We start from the raw sequence: 19,972 nt of genomic DNA on the forward strand, positions 1-19,972 counted from the left end.
TGCTGTCAGTGCATTCCCAGACCTGAAGCATCATTCCAGGAGGCTGCACTGCCCCATCTTCCCCCTTATGCCTCCTGTCCCATCTCCTCTGAAGGCAAGGACACTGGTTGCTCCAGACCCACACCAGTCATTGCTGGCAGTGGCTCTTGTGATTGGAGAAGGGGGGAAGAGGGCTGGTGACTCAGCTTTACAAAAGCTGATTGTGGCTCTCTGAACATTACTCACACTTGGTGATATAATGTCATATAGGCACATTCAAGGGACTTTATCCTTCCATCTCCAGCATCTGATAAGCTGTGAAGAAACCAGTGTCTACCAGACTTACACCTTTCATTCTCACTAAAACCCAAAGCTTACTTGGGTCTTGGCATCATTCTGACTTTTCCAACTAGAACACAGGAACATATATCTTCTAGAAGGCACTGTAGGTATTAATAAATATGTCAGTGTGTGTTCTAGCTGAAAAAATAAGGCTTCTGTTAATGACTCCCACCAGTACAACAGTGAATTTTGGACTGTCTGACAAAAGGGTAATGTCTAATGAAGAAATGAAGTGGAAATGGCACTCCAACTTACTGCAGGAGGGAATGCTGGGTAGTTAGGGAGAGAGATTGAAAAGTGGTCATGACCATTCTCCTCCTTTTCCTTGAAATTTAGATGCCAAGGTCCATTAACCTTGAAGTTATCTGTGTGCATAAATTAATGTTGAACTTGTCTTTAACATACTTATTAAAGTACAATAGATTTTTTGTAGTGGGAAAGAATTACAGTGCCCCTAACACTTTGTCAATGGAAAAAGTCTAAACAGCGTGGCTTTGGACTAACGCCGGGGTTTGAATCTTAACTCTGCCACTTAGTGGTTTTTTTGACATTGGACATGTTACTTAACCTCTCAGAGACTCATTTTCCTCAGATAAAATGAAGATAATAGAAGGCTTTTATGAAATATAAATAAGGAATATGAAGTCTTTGACATGCGTTAGGCACACAGTAAATATGATTTCCTTTCCCTTATTATCTACGAAGTCCACCGTAGTCTAAAAGACCAAATCCAGAGTTCTGAGTACTTCATTCAAGACCATGAGAGTAGCCTCATTAGAGCTACCGCAGTAACATCTAAGGGGATAAAGAACCCATGCTAAACATAAAAAGAAGTTTCAAAGTGACATCCTGGAAGTACGAATGAGCTTTTTCTCTATGTAGGGGAGGGCAGGCTTAATAGGTCCTTTTAGCCATGGAAGCCTCTGAAGTCACTTTCAAGGCATCAGCTATGGAAACATCCCCTTCTTCAACTCTGCCCAACCCTCCCTACAGAATCCTGCCTTGGCTCAGCCACTGTGATTTTGCTTTTGGAGGAGTGGCTCTTTTTTGTGTGATGGCATCACTTTCCCTCCCCTAACATAGCCCCCACGTGGCCTTCAGGATAGCCATTGGGAGCAAATTCAGCTCGGAGCAGCCCACGGTATGGCACTGGCTAGGGGGCAGCTTCATATGAGGAAATCATACCTCCCCATCCCTTTGAGCACTTTTCCCTGCGGAGTTGGAATAAGCAGAGAATTCACCTTTCAAAGAGATGAGTGATACAGACATGAATGAATGGAGTAAAGTTGTATTTCCTGATTGGTTAAGACTATGAACTCATCCAGATAATTTAGCTCTGCAGTCACATTTGCACGAGGGGACTTGATTTGTCTCCCTACCATGATGTGTCACACTGGTTTGTCTATGAAAAGACAGTGCACTGTGACTCAGACCCTCCCAACCCCAATGCCGTGTGGAGAAGGTGCGAGGGGTAGCTGTGGAATAGCAACATCTCTAAGTCTTTGGATCCCCTCTCATTGCAAATGCCTGAATACCTGTGTAATGCCAAACTCTGCAGTGCCTGGGCCTGTGGAAATGCCAAGCCTCACATTTCCAGTTGCCTACGTTACTCATCAGACCAGACTGAATCCCGCAGTAATATATCTTAGCTTAATTTGAAGACATGCAGTGTATAATTAAGTGGCCTTTTTTTAATCTTAAAATGCTGTGTTTGGAATGGTCTTTCCAAGTTTCCTGGGCCCTTCAGATAGGCCAGAGCCTCTAAAGACATTTCTATTCTTTTTCAGAGGCAATAACCACCAGCCTCTCTCAGTGAATGGTCTCCAGGGTTACTCTGAGTTCCTAATATCTTAAAAAGCAATTGAGGCTGCTCTTAGACAAAGTCTCTGAAACAAAGTTTGCTTTTTTGTTCTATAACATCACATTTCTGTTGGTTGATCAAAAAGGGTAAAATGCATTAAACATACTTGAAAGTGTACATTTTTAGTGCTATCAATAAAGAGAGTAGATTTTAAATCACTTTTTGGATTCAGCCCTCAATGCTCTTTCCACATTTTTTTCTAATATTACAGAAGATATAATATTCCTGGCAAGATATTTACTGTTAGCTTAATAATTAAGGTTTTTGGAGTTACAAAAACAAAAACAATAATGATAGCATTTGCTGTGGGTTACAATGTGTCAGACACTCTTCTAATCACTCTATATGGAATAATTCATTCAAAACCCACAGCAACCCTATAAGGTAGACACTATTATTCTTCTCCTTTGACAGATGAGGAAACTTGAGTCTGCAAAGGTAAGTTACTGGTCCAAGGTCACACAGCTAGTAAGTGACAGTGCCAGGACTCAAGCCCAGGCAGTTTGGTTCTAGAAATTTCACTTAACCTCTACAGTATACTGCCTCTTGAGTGGTACACAGGACAGCATTCATTTGTATTATCAAAATCTTAGGAATAATAATGGTACCTTGAGAACAACTCTCTCTTTCCAGCATCACGGTGGACATCACTGTGCCCATTTTACAGATGGAGAAGCTAAGCCTCTAGTAAAATCACAGGCCCAGGTTTATATAGCAGGTAAAGAGTTCATGTTTGAACTCAGTCCTTTGTGACTCCAAGGTCCCTTGTGCTACCTCATTACAGATCAGTCAGAAGGATCCATTTAAATGGGGGATATAGGACGCTTCCTACTCATCTGGAGCCTGGAAAGCCCCCAGGGTTATATGAAATGAGCTCTTTTGTTCAAATTGTCTTCCCATTGCATTGCTCTAAGCACTTCCTAAGTATATACTTCATATACAGCAATTATCAACAGTTTCCCTTTAGTTTCTAGATAATATTAGCCCCAACTCTATGTTCTTTACTGTATGTGCTTGAAAAGTAGGCTTAGCCTATGATTTCAATTTGCCTGTAAATGATCTTAGCAAGTGTTCTAAAGGAAGCTTCTTTTTGGAGCCCAGTCTCTCAGAACAGGGGCCGCAAAAGGCAGAGTCATTTACCACAAGGGCATAATTGCTCTTCCTGGTGGTGATTTTGAATGGAGAGAGTGACCCAGACAGGAGAGATTCTCCCAGTCATCATTCCTCTGGAAGGAGCTTGGCAGCTATGATGTATTAAAGGCTAAATAAAGTGCAGAACTCGCTTGTGATGGCATCAGAACACTGCTGTAGATGAGGAGCATCCCCCACGAAAGCTGGTCTTTGTCTTTGGTGGCCAAGGCTCAGGCCAGTGTAGAAGAGAGGATGGAGAGAGAAGACGCTGGCATCACAACTCAACACTGGCAGTTTTGCCCTAGTTTATATCATCCTTAGAAAGATAAAGAGCCTTATAATTGTATTTTTATCCAGCAAAATATCTGAATACTTTTAAAGGTAATTGTCCAGTGTAACATCTCATTATTTCCTAGTGTCCCCAAATTCACAGAATCTGTTAGAATGTGTTCAAATAACTACAGTGATAATCTCCAGAAGTTAAACTAATCAAAAAAATTTTATGCAGGAAAGATTGTTTTTAATGGGAAAATAAATCTTAAGTGAGACAATTACAGCAAGTTGTGCTGAATTTTAATATCACAGATTCCTCTCATCACAGACATGAGCAGAAGGAAGAAAAGGTCCTGGGACCTGAGAGAGCTAAGCTCTGTACAGTGAGCTAGGCGTACTAGGCTCCTCAAATGGAGAAATTTAACAGCTGTCAAACGTGCACACTCTTCAACTCTGGCTCGGTTATGTTTTGTTTTTAAATAATTTTGACTATAGGTCCTACAGTGAGGAACTTGTTCCTCTTTCTCAGTGGTGAAGCAAGGTATCAATATTAAAGTCATGAAAACAGAGACTCAGGGCACCCCAGACTCATTTGCCAACGTGCTCTGAGTATGTGTACAGCACACCCTCGCGGTGCTGGTGGTCTGAGTGCGACGCTCCTGCCCAGCTCTACTGCCCCTCTGCATCTCCGTCATCAGACCCTGCCTGCCAGCCTTGCCCAACTCTAGCAGTTCTGCAAAAGTGTCATACTCTCCTTTTGCCCTTTCCTCTCTCTTATCTAGTGCGCCTTTCATTCTCCAGGTCTCCACTTGTCCCATGCGCCCAGGCAGACTTGGCACCTTCCTCTGTCTCTAGAAGGCAACACGTGCACACCTTCATTCCAACGTCTATTGTTCTGTATTGTATTAATATTTTATTTGAATGTCCATTTCCCACCAGACTATGGACTGATTAAGGGCAGGAGATGGGCTTTCTGTCTTTGATCCTCAGCCCAGGAATAGGATCTGGACCAGAGTGGAACCTCAGTACTATTTGTGGAAGGGTGGGAGGGAATACAATATGACTTCATCAATCACCCAAAATAGAGAGGGCTACCTAATTTTTTTTTATTAAGGAAAGTCTACTAGTTTCACTATTTTAAAATCCACTACTTAGTTTAGAATCTATTACGGGTTGAGTATCCCTTATCCAAAATGCTTGGGACCAGAAGTGTTTTGGATTTCAGATTTTTTCAGATTTGGGAATATTTGTATATATGTAATGAGGTATCTTGGGGATGGGAGCCAAGTCTAAACACGAAATTCATTATATTTCATATACACCTTATATAAATAGCCTGAAGATAATTTTATACAATATTTTTAATAACTTCATGCATGAAACAAAGTTTGACTGTACCCATCACATGTGGAATTTTTCACTTGTGGCATCATGTCAACACTCAAAATATTTTGTATTTTGGAGCATTTAGATTTTAGATTATCAGATTAGGGATGCTCAACCTGTACTACAATAGCAGTAACCACTAAAAACATTAAGAGTTCTAAATTGAGATTAGAAATATGTAGCAAAGATACAGTACAAAATTTGTGAGTAACTCACATATCCATCAGGAGGGAACTTTTAAAATAATTACCTTTTCATAATACTATGAAGCGCTTAAAATCAAATTTCTAATATATTACTTTATAATAAAATATTTTTGATATCATTAGTAGAAAACTGTAAAACCTACAATATCTTAATGTGGATAAAAAGTGTGTGTGACTGGGAGCATGCTTTGGAATTATGTTTTTTCTTTTTTTATGCTTTTCTGTATAAATGATGGACATTTATAATGAACACATATTACTTGTATAATCAAGAACCAGCTGAGCATGGTGGCTCATGCCTATAATCCCAGCACTTTCGGAGGCCTAGTGGGAAGATCCCTTGAGGCCAGGAGTTGGAGAGCAGTCTGGGCAACATAGACCTCATCTCTACAAATTTTTTTTTTTTTAAATTAGCCAGGCATAGTGATATGCACCTGTAGTCCCAGCTACTTGGGAAGCTGAGCCAGGGAGGATAACTTAAACCCAGGAGTTCAAGGTTACAGTGAGCTATGATCATGCCACTGCAGTCCAGCCTGGGTGACAAAGTGAGACCTCTAAAAAAATAAACATCTTTTTATCTTTTGCCTGAAACCCGATTTTAATATCTATTAATAACTTCTGCCCCTTTATTGCTCTCTTCCCGTAGAAATGTAACCCAATGGGATGATATGAGATAGAAAAGCAGAGAGGTGAATTTCTCACCACTTTAGGTCAGGAAATGATAAACCATCTTATGAAAGAGATATGAAAAAAATGTTTTAATCAACACAGAGTATAACTGATGATGTATTTCCCTATTTATCTGAAATAATAAAGTTCTTTAAAACAAACAAGCAAACTATGCTACACAGCTTAATGGCTGGATGGCCTTGCCATTCTTCACTTTGACGGCTCCTGTTGGCAATGCTAGGGTAGCCTTATCTCTTGAGGGAATAGAAGACAACAGGGGCGCCTATGGCTAAGCACCCCTATGCCAGAGGACCTATACCTAGCGGAAGCAGTCTTTTATTACTTCAGACATCAGACCAGCATCCATTGATTGAGCAGTTTGAGAGTTTCCTCTGAGACGCATCTCATCTCAGGCATGGTGTCTGCCTGCTTGCCAGTGTAGGAAATCATTTCTCATTGCTCCTCTCACACAGGGAGAGAAAAGTTGCATTTCAAATGCAGTACCCCATCCAGACCTCCTATGTGCCCGTCACACCTGCCCACCTGCACTGGTGGCCTCTGAGCCTCGCCTCCAGCCTAGTAAGTGCCTCCAGAGTCCCACAGCCTTCTTCCTGTTCCTTCCTCACCAGGGCGGATACCCAGAGCCGTGGCCTCCATCAACCAGCACCTCCTGAAATCAGATGATGTGGTTAGCTGCTGCCTTGACCTCGGAGTGCCCAGCATCTCTTTCCGCATCAACGGGCAGCCCGTGCAGGGGATGTTTGAGAACTTCAACACAGATGGGCTCTTCTTCCCTGTGATGAGCTTTTCAGCAGGTGTCAAGTAAGTGATGCCTGTGATTTCATGGAGAGTAGCCATTACCCCACCCCACCACCCCCACAGTGAGCCAAGGAGCCAGCAGTCTCCTTCAGCGTTCAGCATCGTGAGCCAGACTCCTCCAAGGCAGTGATGGTGCAAGGGCGAGAGCCAGCCAGTCTTTGGCTCCATCTCCACTTGCTGAACCTCCTGCCAGGGGGTATGTTACGTACTCAGATAAATAGTAAGATTGATAAGATAAGTCATATAAAAATTACCTGTTAATCTAATATTTAGCTATGATCTATTAATATTTTGGCATGTTTTTCTTTAAGTCTTTTTTCTACAAATGTATGTGTATTTTTTAATTGGAATCACACTGAGCATGAAGTTTTGTGTCTTAATTATTTATCACTCAACAGTAAGTAATGAGCCTTTTCCTGAGTCATTAAGTATCCTCAAAATGATTGTTATGGCTACATAATATCCCTGTATTTGGCTGTCTCATAATATAGCCACTATTTTGTTGTTATATTTTCATGCCAATTCCATTTTCGTTGCTATAAACAAAATGACTACCAACATCTTTCAACATAACTCTTTTTCTGCATTTCTATTTTGTTCCTCTTAGAAGTAGGTCAAAATGTCTGAATGCTTTAAAGTTTAAATTTATAAATATGTGGCCAAATTGATTTTCAGGAAGATCGTATGAATAGTTCAGAATTCCTTATCAACAATTCCAAAATCTAAGAAGCTCTGAAAACTATAGATTTGTTCATAACTCATTTTGCAGCAAAATCTCATGTGAACTCGTTTTGTGGCAAAACTGTCCTCAACAGAAATGAGGCTACTTTTAGTCTTTCATTTATTCAACTTCTTGTGAATGTATGTTTAACTGAGGAAATATTAATGTGTTTGATTATGGTGTACTGCCCCTCACCTGGCTGAAGGTTGTACTCAATATTTGCTAGGTGAGCCTTCTTTCTTTTTCAAACACTAAAGAATTATGAAGTCTAAAGCAATCTCCAAAGCTTTCAGATCAAGTATTTGGGCCTGTAATATCATTTAAAGCAACATATGGGAATGTCCAACTGACTGGATCTTAACTTTTACTGCTATTATTTTTAATCATTGCTAATTCAATAAAACCATATCTTAGAGTTTATTTCTTTGATTTTAATGTGATAAAGCATTGTTATGCTTATTAGTCTTATATATATTTTCAACCCAATAATTTTGCTATTTTTGTGTTCTCAGCCTTTCTAACATTAATTTTATGGACAATTTTTTAAATATATTAAGGCTGTTAAACTATTTTCCTATTGGTTTAAAATACTTCTCCCACTTTGTGATTTACCTTTTTACACTTAGTCTTTTTCCTGTTTCTTTTGGTTTTTTTCCTCTTCCCTTTTACAAAAGTAATGTAAGTCAAAGAAAATACCGAGAACTCATAATAATACCACCCAGAGACAATCACATTACATTTTTCTATACATATTTAAGTATTTTACATTAAATTGGGCTTATCTTGAATACCTACAGTGTGTAAAAAATTAAATAAATTTTTTAAATAGACTAGGCTTGTCCTGTGCATGCTGCTTTTCTATGTACTGTTGCCAGTTGTTACGTTCATTGCTGTGCACCTCTTTCCTTGCACCAGTTGGATGCTGTTTTAATTATTTTAGCTTTATCCATTTTAATGTCTATATGGCAAGACCTCACAATAACCCTTCTTTCCAAAATTTTCTTAGCCAATCTCCATCCCTGTGTCGTAAAGAGATTACAGCCCGTCAAATAGGAGACCGGAGTTGACATAGTTAGAATCATTCTAGTGTCCATAGAAGCTATTGGAAAGAGCCATGGAAGGAGGAGAATTGTGAAGAGCAGGAGCTTTTATCTGGGACCACAAATAAACCATCTCAGAGCTCCAAGTCTAAGTGATGGGATTTTCAGAATGAAACCACTGTAGTAGGCCTCAGCACCTCATGTAGATTGATAAACCAAGATATTCATTTATTTTCCAAAGGAGGATAAAAATTGTGTTCTGTTTCAATTAAATAAACTATTCAGGAATAAAAAATTATCTTTTGGAGGTGATACTCAACCTTTGGAATTTGAGATAGATAGGGGTATATGTTTGTATATATACACATGCATATTTACAGGGATATAATATATTGAAATGGATATAACTTACTGAAATTAAGCATTGATATTATTTGAGGTTCTTGCAACAAGTGGAGAGCCACTATAACAAAGCTTTACTAGGGTTGAAAATCTGTTCCTCACAGATTGAAACCAGGGAACCTTCAGCCCCAGACACTAGATTCTAAGAGCTGAGAATTCTTTACCTGTGTTTCTCTGTGCTGAGAATATTTCATCCAAGTTCTCTCTTTTTAAATGTGGTCTCACAGGCTTCCTTGCTATCCCTACAGAGCCTGTAGAAAACAGGAGTGCTATTGAAAGGCAGAGGCACTGTAAGCACAGAGAAAGTTGATTGGAACAAAGGCCCTCCTGGGGAGGGAGAAGGAGAGGGAGGACCCTTTTGCACGGGAAAACATAGTATAAGCCCCATGGCACCTCTTCCCCACCACATTCAGTGGAATAGAGAAAATGAGTAGAAATCTAAATACAGTATAACAGCGTTAGAGCCATCTGCCCTTTGACTTAGTGCCTCCTCTGGAGAAATGAGGTCACTCTGAGCAGTCAGTTCTTAGGACGGCATTTGCCTGGGTAGTTGGTGGCCTTGGTCACCCATCATTAGTGCTCTTCCCATTTTTATTTGTTTAGACCATGCCCCACTCGCTGGTGTTTGCTTATTTTCAAAGAGAGTACACCTACTCCCCCCAGCATCTCATCTGAGAAAACTTACTTATGTGAATTCAGATCTTTGAAGGAGGGTCCTCTCCAGTCTGCAGGCTAATGGCCTTGTCTGCATGTCTTGTGTCTAGAGAACAGCACATCTGCTCTCACATGCTGCATAATGATTCCTAATCACTTCCAGTCTCCTTCAGAGCATTGAGATAGGATTTTTGTGTCTGCGATTTTTTGTGGGGGGAGGTTGGGGCACAGGAGGATTTTTTTGGAATCCTCTCTTGACGAAGAACTACAGCTAGCAGGTAAGGAAATATTAATAGGTGACTTAAAGGTATCCACATGTAGAAGACACGTCTAGCACCTTGTGTCTAGGTCAGCAGTTCATGCAGCCTTCTGAGTGCTTGTGAGATGAGAAAAATGAGATGACTAACCATTTATAAGGCACAACTGCTGAGAGCATTTAAGAAACTGAAAGATCCAGGTGTATTGACTTGAAGAATCAACAGCTTAGATCTGAGAGCCTTTTGCTTGTAGCTATTGAACAGGTGGTAGGCTGGAGAGCAGTGCTGGGGGGCTTGAAGTCACTCAAGCTTCCTGTCTCTCAGAAAACTATCAGCTCTGACATGTCCTTTCTTCAGGTCTCACGGTCTGTTATGATTCCAAGAGAGGTGGAGTCACAGGGCCTGCAATGCATCTAGCTTATCACGTGATGTTCTTAGGCAGGGTCAGCATCGGTCCTGTGTTGAGAAGTAGCCAACTGGTTTATTTTCATTTTTGAACAAATGAGATTGATATACCAGTGCTACGAAAACTGGTAAAGTACGATGTAGTGCTGAGACCCAGCAGTTCTTCTCTGTCCTACTTTGGTTCAGTTGTACAAAAAGCTAGAAAGAGAAACTAGGATAGTAATTCCAAGTTAATTAAAGTGTCTAATTGAAAAGCAATGTATTTAATGATAAAACTGAAAAGTTATTGTTTCATCCAATACTGCAGAACACTTGCCTGGCTTTATAGCATCTCTTCCAGCAAGATGCAAGGTACTATGCCCATCTAAAGAGAAATTCCTCTCTTCTCCCAGCATAGAAGCATTTAGAATTGTTTCTCATATTTTTTTTTAACTTCTTTGTGTCTTTTAAATTAGATTTCTCATTCACATACCCCATGAGGTCCTAATCTTGAAATTTTTTAGAATAATTATTGTTATGCTTACAAACTGTGTTGTTAATAATACCTGGTTAGAATATCCCTGCCTGCTGTCATCAACGAGCAAAGCCACATGAAGAGCGAAAATCTTTTTCAATTAGATTTACCCACAGTGAAGTCACAGGCAGCATGAGTAACTACTGACAAAACCCACAGATCAATATGCCATGCTCTCTTTTCTGTTATGAATGTGCCTCCATAGTTTTCTTCTCAATGTGGTTTGTTTATGGGCAGTATTACTAGTGCAGTAGTGCTATAGGTCCTCAGTTTAGCAGCCCTATTCATTATAGGATAGACTTTGGGATGAGGCATATGTACCTTGGAGCCCACCCAAACGGTTGAGTTACTTAGATGCCAGGAGGCTCTTATTAAAAGATGGTCTCACCACCACCCCCACAAATGGCATACTGGTGTGAATCACAGAGAGAACATTATACAGAAACCACAGTATATAGTGAAATTTTGGTGCTACTTTTTGTTTTACAGAAAATTGATGAATTAATCACTGTAGTAGAATATATTTTATAATTATAAACTCCCCATAGACCTACTTAATCACTTTCCATTATTCTTTTGCCAACTCTTTCTAATTTATAAGAACAACCATACCCAAAGACGGCTGGTATTTGTGGTTGCTGTTTGCGTTCTGTTGGTATCCACCAGACTTGGCTAAAATTCAGGTAACCAACAGCTTAGCTATTTCCAGCTTGCTGTGGTCAATGCTGTGGAAATTATTGCCGAGATAAATATACTTCTGTGGGGGAACATGATGAGTGCTGGCTGAATTGCCCTGGGCTTTCATCAAACACTAGCCCAAAAGAAATATGAATGTGGGAATGTCCATAACTCAGATTGTTCTCCAGTCTTAGTGCTACAGACTAAAGATGCAATTATGAATCATGACTTATGAGTTGAATTCAGGTCAGCCAAAGCTTGCTAATTCTTGCTCCTCTAACAGCTTGTATCCTTTTCTTCTCTGGAACATTATCCCAGCTGTCTGGGAAGAATTCAATAGCAGAAGAGAGTGATGAAACATCTAGTAAGACTAAACTTATTTTACATGTTTGCTAGTAAGCTCTGAATAATAACATTATAGACCAGTGAAAGGAAAACTAGTCACCCTTTTTGACCACAGCAAAGCTTTGGCGTGATTTTTACCATATGTTTTATTCATGGGTCAGTCATTTGAATCCGGGATTTGCAATAGGTATTCCCATCTCTTCTGCAAATTAGCAAGCAAAAATACATCTCAAAAGATGAAATTGAAAACGCTGGCAGGGATTTTTAATATAATTTGGCCTGTGTTTTCACAATTAATCAAGTGTATAAAAATTTCCTTTACGTATCCTAAAATTTCACTACCCCCAGGCAACTATTACTGAAGCTATTGCTTAGTTCTGAGATGAAGGAATCTAAGGACACAGTGGCTTACTGTAAATACTTCAGGAAGAAAAAAACTTTGAGAGCTGATGGTACATCTGAGTTCTAGGAAGAACCCCAGAAGATAATGTAAGGGCTTTAGTGGCAGAGATTAAATTGATTAATGAAATTGATTTTTAAAATCCATTAATGTAGAGAAAAATCTGAGGATAAAGAAGAACTAATTTTAATGAACTCAATTTTTAAATTCTCTTTTTTTATTTTAAATTTAACATTTTGGGGATGCTGGGAGATACAGGGGAACTCAAGGAGCAGGGAAGAAAACACGTAGAGAAGAGAGGTTTACGTTCTAATAGGACATTTCTCATTTGTAAATGAAGCAAAGGATTTAAAAGATACACACTATGTGTCAGATAACAGATTTATTGAGAGAAGTAGACTAGATAAGTGTAACTTTATTGTTTCTTCTTCCACCCCTGCAAAGCCATGCTCTGGACTTCCGGCCCTACAGAAGGTCTCAGCTAGGTCTTTTTGCTTTTACTGCTGCTTTATGGAACACGAACAATCTTGTCAGTAATTTAAAAGTTCTATCTATTTGAATATAAAATTCAGATTTGTATTCAGTTTACGGTTTGAGCCCTGCCCTAACCTGGGCCTGCAGTATGAGGTCAGCTGCTTCTCTTCATTGGTCCGCCTTCTCCCAGGTCAGCCAGTCCTGTTGCAGACCCCTCTAGCGTTGAGCCCCTAGGGAGCCACGACTGGGGGATGAGCATGTTCTACAGAGTGAGTGCTGTTGTCATGTGACATCATCAAGCCTTTATGCAGCGATTGCACAATGGCTGCCTCTCTCTCTTCTGGGACCCTTTGTTGTTTTCTCGGTAAGCATCAGGCTGGGAGCCTCCTACCACAGTTCTTTTGACACAAGCCTTACCACTTCTGTTGGCTTCTCCCCCTGGCTTACTCCAAACCTGGCTTTGTGTCCCGTCCCACTGCCACCCTGCCCCAGAACCTGGGTTTCCGACCTCTGCTCAGTCATTGGCCTTTCTGGGCAGAGCCCCTTTCAAGATGGCCAGCAGTGGGCTCATTCCTGGAGCCTGTATCTGACCCTCCAGGGAGCACGTCCTTGGCCTCACCCTGAGCAGAAAGGCAACTCTTTCCCATACAGCCCTTTCTCACGCTCTCTGCTCTGTCACCCGGCACTTGTGTTCCTCACTAAACTCCAGGGGACATTTATCAAACTTCTGAGTGGTTTCTTGAAACCCTCATCATTCGACTCTGGATGGCAAGAACACCCTTCCCTTTCTCCCTGACAGTTCTCTCCAAACGAACAACCTCTTCCCTTAACTGTCTGGAAGTATGCAGTGTGCTAAGGCTGATAGACCTGGCTTCACAGTTTTCTACTACATCCTGCATAGTTAACCCAGCACCTCCCATTAGGATGTGAAAATATTTGGCATCCTCTGAATTACGGATTCATAGGTCTACCTTTGGGACCTCTGCCAAAATTCTGAGACAGAAGGGAGCCCACTTTTATATACTCAAAGAATTAAAGTGAGTTTCAGGTATGACTAATATTTCCTCCTTTTGGTTGTTTCTTTCAAACTTCAATTTTATTCCTAGTTATTTCCTTTGACCTCATCAATCTGAATCTCCCAGGGCAAGTTATGAGGGGGACCACCAATATTGGTGGCAGTTTGTCGGATCCCTTCCCACAGAGTCTGGGCAGGTTGTTCATGCGCAGTGAGGGAAGGGGACACAGATGGTGGGCATGCCTGGGATCAGTTCCTGTACGGTCCTGCATACTGGGGGAACAGGGGCTCTTACCTGGCAGGACTTCCGAAGCAAAAATCCAGGACCTTTACTTCCACCCACTTAAGCACAGTGTGAAGATGTTTGAAGACCAAAGCTTTAGTAAGCACGAAGCATTGATTTCTGCCTGTGTTAATTTTTCATTGCAGTTTTTGTGGCCATTAGAGGAGATGAGATTAAGATGTATAACCAAATTATCACTCTCCTTTTAATAACTGAATATAAAAACAGAAAGCATTATTCTCATTAAGTGCTATATGGAACTCCACCTTTCTTGATTTGTTATCTATCCAGCAGATTTTAAAATATAAGAAATTTTGAAACTAAACAACCGGCAAGAGAGCTCATGAATAATGAAGTCCTCGTAAAAGACCATTTACTTGCTCTTGGAATCCATATGCTAGTTTGTAACAATACACTTGCTGTACAAGCTCCTAGGCATTCAGCTTCTCACAGGAAAAATGCTCCATGAGAAGAGAGGCAGAAAATCTCCCACACTAATTATTTGCTCAAAAAGATCCAGTTTTATCCCATGGCTTCAATATGTCAGTAACACAATCTGTTATGTTGCAATTGAATTGGGAAGTTCTCAAAAAATAATTTTAAGGCTTAGTCATTATTTCCTGAAGTTTCACTAAATTAGTAACACTGCAGGCTAATGATTCAATTTTGTTTTAATGTCATTGTTCAAATTCTTAATACACATAGATCGTGCCCTATTACATAACACTTAATGTAGGAACATTCACAAGGGACGATTGTGGTTCTAATTCTATATCATTATTGTTTAGTACCTTAAAATGGGGAAATGGGAGGTTTCATATGATTTCTATAATTAATTTGGATAACACAAACAGCTTTATTGGGAAGCAGGGGAACCTTAGCATCTCTTACGTGGAGAGATTTTTATTCTGTTGTTCCAAAATGCAGCCAACACAGATTCTCTTGTGAGCCTGCCCTACCCGAATGGTCTTGCTGTGAGAGCTTCGCTAAATTGTAAACTTCCTCCATATACCTCATCCCCCATCCACACATACACCCAATTCGTCAGCAATTCCTAACAGTCCTGATTTCAAAACAAAACTCAGATCTGGCTATTTTGTTCTTCCCACTCTTGTCTCCCTGTGACTATTTCAAGACTCTCCTAATCGGTCCCCAGACCTATCTACATAGGGCAGGGAGAAGAATCTTGTATTTCCTCACCTTAATACCCATCAGCAGCCTCCCTCTCAGAATAAAATCCTAACTCCTTGCCAGGGCTCACGGTCCCTGCCTGAAGACCTGCTCTCCCCACCACCACCAACTCGCCTCACCTTCCTCCTCCCTGGGCTCATGGTGTTCTCACCCACATCACCCCCCTGTCTATCCAGCCAAGCTCTTCGCCACCTCGGTGCCTTTGAGGCCAGGGTTGGCAGCAAAGCCCCACCTGCACCCACAGCCGCTCCCCGTCACTCGCATGACTGCCCGAGCCCTGCCCACCTGTCAGATCGGCAGTGGCATTAGATCCTCATAGGAGTGAAAACCCGCTGCAAACTGCGCGTGCGAGGGAACCATGTTGCGCGCCCCACATGAGAATCCAACTCCCGGTGATCTGAGGTGGAGCCAAGGCAGCCGCCCACCCTATCCGACCCCCGGCGCGGTCCATGAAAAAACCGTCTTCCACAAAACCGGTCCCTGCTGTTAAAAAGTTTGGGGACCTCTGCTCTACCTGGATCTCTTCTTCCAGATCTTGAACTCATTGGTACCTCATTAGCCCTCAAGGTTAGCTCCCATGTCTGCTCTTCAGAGAGGCCTTCCTTGGCACCATCTCTAGGAGCGATTCCCTGAGCTGCTGCACATCTCCCTCTTCATGACCTCATCAGGTGTCCAGTCAGGAATTATGCGTATCTGTCCTCTAAAATGCATGCTCTGTGGCACCAGGGACGCTGTGTACTTTGTTCATTGTTAAATCCCTAGCACAAAGATAAGTGCAAGTTATATGGGCTCAGTAAATATTTGGTAAATGGAGGGGGTGGGGAATGAATGTTGAGTGCAGACACTATGTGTATATTGATTTTTCTTGTGTGCAATTATTATTGAACTTGCAGGGCTACATGTCTTGCCATGGTTTAATTGCTTAAAACTGGGGTCATATTTTCCCATCTATATAACACGGTTGTAGTTGATTTGTAAAAGCTATTTTTCTGATTACAAACCTGGGATCAAGTGAAGTGTCATTTTGAAATAGTTAGTTTTCACTCTCTCCTCCTTGCAGGGGGAACTTTGGGGTCTAATCCTAACCCTGAGCTAACCTGTATGTAAGAGGCTGACTTTCAGGCAGAATGAATTAAAATACTGAATGACTTCTATGTGTTGGTAATTAGAGCCTGCCTGCCATTGCTGTGAGCCCATAAGTGTTCTTTCCCCTGCCTTGGGAAGTCCCAGTGGGCACTGCTGGTGTGGGCCTGGGTTTCTGGCCTCGGTGCTATCAGGGAGACAGTGCCCCTGAGGAAGTCCTCTTAGGGAGCAAACACTTCGATGCCCATCCCCTCCTATGCAGCCATGGCTGCCGCCTCACAGTCGCCCTCATATGGCTGCTTTGGGGAACTGCAGTGTATCATTTCTATTAAATAATATTACCAGCCAGGCACCATTGGCATTTAATACTGTGGTGGTAATCTTTTTGCCTGAATCTTAAGAATTTCCTATTTTCTCCAGATGGTTACATCATGTTTTCTTTAATTGATGTGTGGATAATCTCCCTCAAGTAGAAAGTCTTGAAGGTCACATGGTGTAATTTGTATATGATCTTTACAGAGAATAATCTCATTATCACTGTTACTCTTTTCAATACTGTACCAATATCTATGGTAATTATTTCCCTACTAGAGAAAAGATAAACTTCGTTTTAAAAACCTACTAATTTTATATATAAATAAGTTTTCGGGGACTTTGCTGATACGGGTTAGCTGAAGATCATGCCTTTACACTTATCTCTTCATGGCTTTGATACATACTTTAGGATGTTTGCTGTGCTGAATCTGAAATCAGTCACTTCCCAAAAAAATAATTCTTGAGGTGAGAGAGATGAGGACTGATCTTTAATTTTCATTTATTTGGGCTGGGGTGTTTTTTGACCTCTTTGTTTCTGCTCTCTTCAAATGACACAGGGTACGTTTCCTGATGGGTGGACGTCATGGAGAATTTAAGTTCCTGCCTCCCTCTGGCTACGCCCCTTGCTATGAAGCCTTACTTCCAAAAGAGAAAATGAGACTGGAGCCTGTCAAAGAATATAAGCGTGATGCTGACGGGGTCAGAGATCTGCTGGGCACCACCCAGTTCCTCTCCCAAGCCTCCTTCATCCCCTGCCCCATAGACACCAGTCAGGTGGGTTCAAGTTGCCAATGACAGGCAATCCATTTCGATGATGTAATGCAGCTGAATCCTCCTTCTTTCTGTCTTGACTTTGAACCATTCTTACCATACGTTCTATAGCATCATTGTGAAATACAAACAACTGTTATGTTCGTGTTTCTGCCATATGCATAGCTTCAGTTCTTTAAGGATGTCTCCATCAGTGAACATGTTGAGCTCCTGCTCCATGCACTGTACTCTGTGACTGATAGAAAGAAATGTTTCAGTATTCTCTGGGAATTTACAACCAAGATAAGGACATAAGAATCAAATGTATTATTTTTTTAAGGCCAAATATAATAAGGGCAAAATGAACAGTATGCACAAGTAAATGCTGGACATATCCTTTAGGCTAGAATGTTTCTAGAAATCTGTATAGAGAGGGTACAGTTCAGTCAGAGCCTTTAATAAGCTTAAATGGAAAGGGCATCCATGGCTAATATAAAAGGAATGGAATAAATAAGGGCCTAAAAGTAGAAACACAAAGTTGGAACAGGTGGTAGTGAATATTCTCATATGGCTGGATGCTTGGAAGATAAGGAGCATGTAGGAGAAGAGTTGAAAATAAAAGTGAAAGAAACAGGGAATAGCATGGAGGCCTTTGGAAGTGTGGTAAATGGACATTTTCTTTTTCTTTCCAGGGTCTGTATTTTGAGAGAAACATATTTACATGGTACGACAAGGGGCATGAAACAGCTTTCAGCATTTTCTATACCCCAGGGCTATTTGAATCACTATTCTAGATGTTAAAGAAAATAAATGAAAAGGAACCTTGCCTCTAAGGCACTTGAGGTTAATAGTATGTACTAATATAGCTCTTTCAGCCTTTAAGATGTCTCTAGCATGTATTTTCCCAAAATATTTGATGACCCTATTATTCATCTGTGTGTGTGTGTTCATGAGTTTCCTTTCTTCCCTCCTGTAGCCAGTGATTGTGAATCTCCATAGAATAGAAACTACAGCTCTTCTCTGCCTGCTTCACAGAGCCTAGCACAGCACTGTGAATCTTGGGGGTGTTGATAATATTGATAAGAAACTGGGAAGAGTTTGCAAGCTAGAAGTGATCCTAAAAATTTGATAGTCTGGTTTCTGTAGAGTCTAGAAATTGGGGAGGAAAAATTTCGCTTTTACTCTCCTAGGTTCTGTAACTGGGGACCTCCAAACTCAACTCTGACCAATTGGCAAGAGAAAAAAATCAGATATTAGTATAGAATTCATAAAGAAAGTGACTCAGGGAGGAGGTTAACATTTGGAGCTTATATACTATCTTAATAGCTAAAGGGAACAAGGAGATGGGCACTATGAGAAAATATGTGTGTCCTTAGGGGGATAGATGGGAGATATGATGGTTTTGTGACATGGGCTGTTCAAGTGTGGTGCCATCTTTTCTCTGCTGATAAGAGTCAATCTTCCCTGGGGAGGAACAGTTGAATTCTTTTGGGAGGCTTTTCTTTTAGGCAGATAAGGGGAGTTCAGACAAAGCCCCTCCCTGTATCAGTTGCTTTTCAAATGTCTTTGGTTCAAAATAATCCTTATGCCACGTGGCATATTTTGGACCCCTTCATAGACAAGCTTGAGGGCCAAAGACTGATGGAGCTTCTCCATGGACACAAGGCTGCTAGTGCCTGAACAGGGAGAGAGCAGGAACATGAGTGTGACTCCTGTCGGGCTTCCTTTCCTTGCTCAGTAATCAGAAATATGTGCATGACTCAGACAAGGCTTCCTAGAAGAAGCTGGCCTCAAAAAGAGTTCAAAAGAATGAGAGAAAGTTTTGATGGGGAGGAGAGAAAGGGCTGACCCAAGAAAGAGAAGAGTTCTATAAACATGCAGAATTGAAGATCTGGAAACCAAACAGCAGAGATAAATCCACAAGCCAGAAGGACTTTGACGTCTGGACCTAAAGCTGAATTTGGATAGACCCTGGAACTGGGGAAATATTGTTGGGAAATCAAAAATAGGGAAGTTTTCATTGGAAAGTTACAATTTATTATCTTGAATGAGACCTCGTAATGTTTTAGAATCTATCATTCTGTGAAATTATTGTCAAAGGAGAAGTTCAATGTAAGATCTACAGTCAACTCTCCATTCTCCCTGCTCTTAGTTAATCCATGAAATCCAAAACAGTTGTAACTTGTTTGCTGATAATTTCCCCATTTTGCTTGTTATCAGATCATGCCACTTACAGTTGTCCCTCTGTCTGTGGATTCCACGTCCATGGATTCGACCAACCACAGACAGAAAATATTCAGAAAAAAATACACAGCATTTACATTGGTATTATAAGTAACCTAGAGATTATTTAAAGTTTATGGGAGAATGTGTATAGGTTACCATTTTATATAAGAGACTAGCATCTGCAGATTTTGATATGGGGGAAGGGTCCTAGAACCAATCCTCTGTGGATACAGAGGGATGACTGTATTAACTTTGACTTTTTAATAATTAGGTTAAGTTGATTTAAAAAAAAAAAGAGTCTTTAATTAAAAGGCAAATAGTGGCTATAACACATATTTTGAATATTTTATTGCTGCTTTTCTCTATGATCTTACACATCACTGACTTGATATGCTTTTTCTACAAAACAATACTTTTCCCCGTGGGTATGCTACACCGCCCCCCAAAATGGAATTTTTTAAAATAGTAGAATTTTAATAGTGGAAACACCAATAACCATTGTAATAGAGCAGGAATCGCGAGGGCTGGGCGGGTGACGCAGAAGTGAGAAAGA

At 40.8% G+C, this 19,972-nt stretch overlaps 1 protein-coding gene across 1 annotated transcript in view; it reads left to right on the forward strand.

The window, feature by feature from the left end:
- RYR3 (ryanodine receptor 3) overlaps positions 1–19,972 on the forward strand; it is a 342,229-nt gene that overhangs the window by 119,335 nt on the left and 202,922 nt on the right. Inside the window, 2 exon segments of the mRNA XM_069492266.1 lie at positions 6,477–6,669; positions 17,001–17,217. Of these exon segments, the coding sequence (XP_069348367.1) occupies positions 6,477–6,669; positions 17,001–17,217 (410 nt within the window).

This window comes from Eulemur rufifrons, chromosome 2 (assembly GCF_041146395.1).
Source record: "Eulemur rufifrons isolate Redbay chromosome 2, OSU_ERuf_1, whole genome shotgun sequence".
Taxonomy (NCBI): Eukaryota; Metazoa; Chordata; class Mammalia; order Primates; family Lemuridae; genus Eulemur; species Eulemur rufifrons.